Source organism: Hetaerina americana, unplaced genomic scaffold (assembly GCF_022747635.1).
Source record: "Hetaerina americana unplaced genomic scaffold, ioHetAmer1.1.p SCAF_14, whole genome shotgun sequence".
In the NCBI taxonomy this organism is placed as follows: domain Eukaryota; kingdom Metazoa; phylum Arthropoda; class Insecta; order Odonata; family Calopterygidae; genus Hetaerina; species Hetaerina americana.
This window is the reverse complement of record NW_027286514.1, coordinates 13582998-13590104: the sequence shown is the minus strand read 5'-3', so window position 1 is coordinate 13590104 and position 7107 is coordinate 13582998. Positions and strand designations below refer to the sequence as shown.

The following is a 7107-nucleotide window of genomic DNA, read 5'->3' as shown; positions in this document are numbered from 1 at the left end:
CTTTAGGCCTTGTGGTTGGGCGGGAACCACAACAAAGCATTTGGGTATCAGGAAAAGGATAACAGTTGCATAGAGTTTAAATATGAGTGTAATGCCAAATACATTTGGTAACTTACATCGTCAATAATAGTCAGTGAACATAATATCTCTACAGGGAATTCCCTGAAAGTTCGAATCGTATATTTCGATTTAGAAACACAACTTATCCAAGCAAGCGCAAAAGGTAATATGGCCTTGTTTATCTAATGTTGAAGTCTTTAACTAGTTGTACTAATGGAAATGCTGATGAAAAATTAAGTTATTGGTAATTTCAATCACGGCATTCGATCTTTCCGTAGTGAGGCAAAAGGAGGGGTTTCGTCAACTCGCTTCTTTAGTTACTGAGTTTGTCTGGACAACAGACGCTTAGGTATAAATGTGAGAAGTGAAAGTAAATTATTTTATTAGCAGGCGATTAAAGGAATCATTTCTCCACTCGCTATTCTAGATTAGAACTGCAGGAAACATAAATTGAGTTTGCAATTTTCGCAGTTCACAGGGTAGAATTTTTATATATAATAAGAAATCCGCATGTCATACTTGAGTTATTTTAAATTTGTTTGGGTTTCCTCTTCTCAAGGAATATTATTTATTACTTGAGAAGAGGAATTATATATTTCAGATTATCCCCATCTAAAATAAATTGATAAAAGTTGATAATCTTTAAATATACCCAATTCACTTTATAGAATTATTTATATTAGCTGGTTGGGTTTGTTAGGTGGGAAACGCACATGCCTCTTAACCCAAAGGTAGTGGGTTCGAATCTCAACTCAGTCATGGGCGTTGTGTCACCTCAGGTGATATGGTCTCAGGGAAATTCAATGACATACTAAAGGCATATCATGACAAGAGGGAACTCTAAAGTCAAAAAAATCCATAGGAAAGAGTAGAGTTTGGAATGGTAAAAGACAAAAAGTGTGTGGAGCTTCCTACTCAACTCACAATAACAATGGTATATTTTTAATGGAACACCATTTGCTTTTGTTTGATGTAACCAAAATACCAGAAGTAGAAATATTTAGTAATTTGAAGGTAAGATTCTCATCCCATTCATATCATTGATTTTTGACATTATGCAAGGAGAATTTGGATACTTGTAGGGAAATGCAGTTTTGTTTTTTAAACAATGGAAAAACGTCTGTTGTTGTACCTGCACAGTATTATAACTAAATGATTTTATAATTAAATCATTTTGTAAGACATGGGAACCAGGTAGGATTTCAAATTTCATCATCAGTATTTTCCGCATGATGACAACAAAGTAAAACCTCATAAAACTGGCAGGGGATTAATCAAAGCTTCAAATTTATTTCTAATTGTGAGGTATCAAAATAATGATATTTTCTGTTATATGTCTAAATATGTAAGCATTTTAGGAACCTGTAAGTCACTCAGATTTATTACTATATGAGATAATAGTGTAATTACATAGTTAAATATATAGTACACAGTACTTAATAATTAGATACAGCTGAAGTTACCCTCAATATAATCCTAACACACTGATAATTCAACATGCAATTAGTTTTACTGAAGTCGGTAGGTGCCTCTATGGTCCATCACCGGTTTATGTGGCAATGAGATGAAAAACATAGAATTCTAGTCACCAAATACACATCTAGAAATGAGTCATTGAGCAGTGATTATGAAAACATCATATTGCTTTCACTCATCTCATTCTTTGAATTAAAAAGAGCCATGTAGCACATGATAATGGTATCCTTTAAAATTAGCAATCACAGTCAACAAATTAGATACAGAGGTTCTCAGTTTTCACATACATACATGGTTTAAAATAAAATTTCCATAAAAATATCATGGCATGCCGATGTAAAAATTTATTCTTTTCAAAATATATAGGTGTAAGCTTTTAATAATTATGATACTATTGGAACACAAGTTTGGATAGTTTTGATGATTCGGTGTCCAATGAATGCAAGTTGCTTTCATAATTTTCAAATATATCTTCCATGTTATGTCCAACATTTGATGCATTGATCCTTGGGCTTTGATATTGTGTTTTTTCAATGATGTTACTGTCATCAGCATTGTATTGTTCATTATTCCTCCGGTGAAGCCTTTCTTGTATCCCAGAACAGTGTTCTCCTTGTTTTTCCCTATGGAAATGCTGTGTGGTCACCTGTCCTGCTCCATGGGATGATATTATTTTCTGAAATAAGACAACAGTCATCTTATATATTTGGTTGAAAAAAGAAAATGTTTTCATCCTTATCATGATCCTATCTAAAGGCACAGTTGCCTCATATTCAGTACAATACCAAATCGTCAAGGAAAGTTTATGGTTTCTGAGAACATTTGAACCCTGATGTGCAAATTTCACATACTGCTAAAGGTTAGTACTAGAGGGTGAGCTTTACCCTTATTTTCCAAAGCACCTTTTGAGTGGATCAGTGTGGCCTCGAGTTTTTCACTAAAATTCCCTCGTCCAGCTTCATAAGTTACAGACATTTTTGTTCAACACTGATTAATTTATTTTTTTCTGTGTGTTTTCATCATGTTTTAAGAAAAAATACATACTAGTACATGTTCTTCTACTGTAAGTGCGAGAATGGAATTGTATGAGAAAATATGAAGCCACCTTGGTGAAATTAATGGTTTCTAGTAGTATGTGATTGCACAACTTTCATAACCTTTTTTGTGTAATTCATATCACGCATGTAGTGAATGTAACGGTTCTCGTTGAGGGGTTGCATACCCTTATTTTAAAAGTGCAAACTGGTAAAACCTTTCACAAGAAAATGGTCAGCAGTGAATTAATATGAATATCAAATTTTTAGAAAATGAAAATAAAATGAATCAAAATACCAAAAAAAACAACAGGTAATGTGTGAGTTAAGCTGGTAAATTAACTTTATGGAATTTTGAAACATTGAAAGTAAAACAATAATATTCCATGTTTTATATTAATACCTTAATATGACTGATTTCAATGTGGCCATCAATCCTCATGACCTCTAGGAATCAAGATGTGGTTAATTTTTCAATACAACATATGAGTAATTTCTAGAAGTTGAAATAAGCAATATTGATCCATTTTTCACAATATTGGTCCTGGTTTAGTCAGCATTTGGTTCTTCATGAGTAATATTTATTTCTATAATGGCCTCCATTACATGTGTCTTTTACCAACCATCTTTTTTAAGCTGGATAAACAAAATGTGCAGACTGGCCGAGGTCCAGACTGTGTGGTAGCTTCTGTAGAGCAGGTGACTGTGTTTGCACAGTTTCTAGATGGCTGCTGCTTGTTTAAGTGTGACATCCCATAGCCACTTCTGAGACAAGGCTGTTCCATTGAACCTGTTGAAACACAATACAGAGTTTCAAGATGAGAGTAGAAGAAGTATTTAGGGTAGGCAACCGGCAGCTGAGAAAATTCACGCCATTAGGGATTGACATGAAAGGTAGAGAGAAACCCAGTGTCAATGTTAGTGTACTCTTAACTAAAGGCATCTAGGGGTCTGTAGCTTAACATCCCATCCGACGGATGGCGTACTCACTTAAAGTGCCCTCCACAAAGCACCTCAAACAGGGTTTGGGATACCACTGAAAAATATCTGCTGCTGCCAGGATTTGAACCCCGGCCCTCAGGGTGGGAATTCAATATGAGAAAAACCTATGAAAGTATTAAGTTATCCCCTGAGTATAGGTTCATGCATAAATGGTACATGGAGATGAGTGTTCATTTCATATTAGAAGAGATATTTATTTATCCAAGGGTGAATTGGTTTTCATGTCTCTTTACATAGACATTTATCCTCAAATATCTTCTTAAAGACTAGCAGTTGCTTACATTAACAATAATGGTTGACATAATATACTTTTATAAAATACTGGAATATAGGTAAAAAATAGAATATCTTCACCTAGGTATATACATTGATAGGATACAGTTCATATGCTCAAATTTTCTCCTGGAGCTAAAAAGGGTATGATAGGACACTCCCAACATACAATTAGTTGTTTTTGAATTAAAATACGTTTATACTAACTCACTTAAGATCTCCTGAAAATAAAACTATAGAAAACTCGTAACAAAGTTGGAATGGTTAACTAATTTTGAAACTATTTTAAAAATAAATCTCACTTGACCCACAACTCTGTTCAACTTTTTGCATAATTTAGTGACATGGATGGACCAGCTCCCTCTGTGAAAGAAATCCACTCCCAGAAATTTGTTAGTAGGCATGGCATTAGATATGGTTAAGATTTGATTGCAATTACTTTGAATGCTGGATTGATTAAACAATAGCACTGGGCCTGCAGGGCTCCTCCAAGGACAAGAGACCTTAAGGCTAGACTGGCACCAGTCATCTTAATTGCTGACACACGCAGAAGAAATGAAATACTTAATAATATGTATAATTTGTGAAAACTGGTTATAGTCTCAAATTATCTTAAATAATTATATATAAAAGGTACCAAAGAAGAATATTTAAAGCAACACACGAAGAAAGAATCAAAGACTTCGCGTTTCCTCAGGAAAGAATTTACTGTGTCGACTAGTTATGCTACACTGTAGCACCATCTGGACTGCTTACAAAAAGTATGAGCTCGTATGTACATCGTCAATGGGTGGGGTAGGGTGGTGACTGGCAGGGAGGGGAAGGGCAGAAGAAACTGGCGTGGGGGTGATGGGGTGACAGAGAGAGGGTGACCAGCAAGGGTTTGGAGTAATGTGGTTAGTCACTGAGTTTAGAGGGGGGTTAAAGGTCATTAGTTGTTCTTAGGTAAAGGTCATTAGTCATTCTGTCCCCTTCCTAGAAATTCCACAATTACTACCTGAGAGTGCTGAGTAGAGGAGAATTGCAGTGACTTTCACCTTAAGATGAATGCCTGTAATTCTCTTGGGTCTGAAAATCGATCATAATGCCCCCTATAAAGTTAAAGCGAGGAGAGAGTGCATCACACATATTCCAGAAAGCTAAATGAACACACTCATGTATTTGGAAAAGTCCATAGTCATATAAATAGTTTATTGGTTTTTAAGATACTCCAATGGCTGACATCACAATATATGCTGCATAGCAGTCTGTGTTAAGATGCATCATGCCATAGCTTATTCTACAAAAATCCATATCATTGTAACACAGCACCTCTAACCCTAGGAGATGAGCCTATCTAATATTGGGATGAAATGATTGTAAACGTTGAAGTTAGGATTGAAGAGTGTAAATGACTGACTTAGTATGGCAGTGATGAAGAACTAAATTTATTTGTATCCAAAATACTTTTTTAAACCAGTTATTACTGTTTTTATTTTATTAATTTTGTTAGGATTTATTTTTGTGCCTGAGCATTTTGTTTTTTTCTTAAGTCATTTAAATTAGTGATGAGTTGGGTATGTTCCCAGATTCACTGATTTCTGAGACTTAAAATGTTTTGAGATTAAAACTTATACTTAATTGTCTTCTTTAGTTATAATAGACTCTCAGTTAACCAGGACGTACCCTAGAAAACTTATCTTACAAAACTACTGGAGAAGGTAGCCCTTGGAAAACAAATCATAAAGGCAAGTGTATATACATACAGGGTCCGTACAATAAGTATTGTGACTGGTTCGCTGTAGTCTCAACGGAGCAGTGGATGGGGGTCCGACCGGTCGGCTTGGTAGAGGGGTCCACCACCACTCAGGCGCACATTAGTTCATTCGCCTCCGGGCATGCGTTGAGACAGAAGGTGGATTTTTGTGACATTTGATTGTTTGTGGTGTCGTTGTGCCAGCATGGGGTGCACCATCAAGTAACGATACGGTGTGAAGTTTTGCATTAAACTCGGGAAATGTCGGAGACCCTTGAACCCATTAAACAGGCTTATGGGGATGATGCCTTAAGCTGCACAAGAGTTTTTGAGTGGCATAAAATGTTTAAGGAAAGCCAAGAGCTCTGATGCCTGACGACCCCTCGAACCGATACTCAGGTGGCCAAAGTGAAAAAAGTTTTGGACTCTGACAGGCATTTAACCATCGCCCTTATCAGTGAGGAGACCAGCCTTTCAGTCAGAACCGTCCACACCATTGTAACAGAGGATCTTGCGATGAGGAAAGTGTGCGCAAAGCTGGTACCAAAATTCTTGAGCGAGGAACAAAAGCTGTTGCAATTTTGTGCGGCAGCTACTGATGAAATTCGGCGTGGCAATGTTCCCCCCCCCATGGCCCCGACCTGGCTCCACCTGACTTTTTCTTGTTTCTGCGAATAAAAAGGGAACTCAAAGGATATCGGTTCAACTCCATCGAGGCGGTTCAAGCGGCGACAACAAAGGCTCTCAACAATATTCCGGAAACCGACTTCCAGTAGGCTTTTGACGAGTGCCAGATGCATCAAACTAAGTGTATCAATGCAGGAGGAATGTATTTTGAAGATTATTAAGTAATTTTAATGAAAACTGCAATAAATGAACCAGTCCCGATACTTATTGTACATACCCTGTACATTTGTTTACCCTGCGTGTGATGAAGATACATTGGAATTGGCATTTTCATGTGATGGATAATGCATAAAAAATCTTATGAGCTTCAAATAATTGATTTGGTACCAGATAACATAACTGCTGGACAATGATTTGCATAATAAGCCAGTTGTACTTGCATAATGCCAATTATTGTATCTCAAGTTCATCAATGTATACATGTATTACAGTACAAGTAGCTTCAGGTGTTACATTAGATATAAATGTACATTTTAAATATAGGTTACTTATTTAATTCTGAACATAAAACTTTCAATATGTTTACCACAATGCCTATTTTTATACAGTACGGACCTGTTGAGGGTGATATGCAGCCTAACATGAGACTTTGGACACTTTGGACAATTTGTATGAAGAACTGGTTCCTAAGTTCAAACTCAGTAAGTCTCTGTACCAATTAGTCCCTGGGAAATTATCACAGGATTTTTTTTTCATTTCTAGTTCATATATTTTGAACCAGAGGGGTGTGGTAGTCAAGTGGTTAGAGTACTAAACTACTGACTGGAGGGTTTAGGTTTCATTCCTGGGAATGCCCTTGGGCACCCTCAGTTCACCCAAGATGTCTGATTTTTTGGATAT

The 7107-nt window shown here is 36.4% G+C and overlaps 1 protein-coding gene across 1 annotated transcript in view; it reads right to left on the bottom strand.

Moving 5' to 3' along the window:
- Window positions 1–1889: 1889 nt before the first annotated feature.
- LOC139686446 (basic helix-loop-helix transcription factor scleraxis-like) overlaps window positions 1890–7107 on the bottom strand; it is a 28025-nt gene continuing 22807 nt past the window's right edge. Inside the window, exons 3-4 of the mRNA XM_071583640.1 lie at window positions 3194–3360; window positions 1890–2212 (exon numbers count right to left, since the gene is read on the bottom strand). Of these exons, the coding sequence (XP_071439741.1) occupies window positions 1928–2212; window positions 3194–3360 (452 nt within the window). The 3' untranslated portion in view covers window positions 1890–1927. The remainder of the gene's footprint in view (window positions 2213–3193; window positions 3361–7107) is intronic.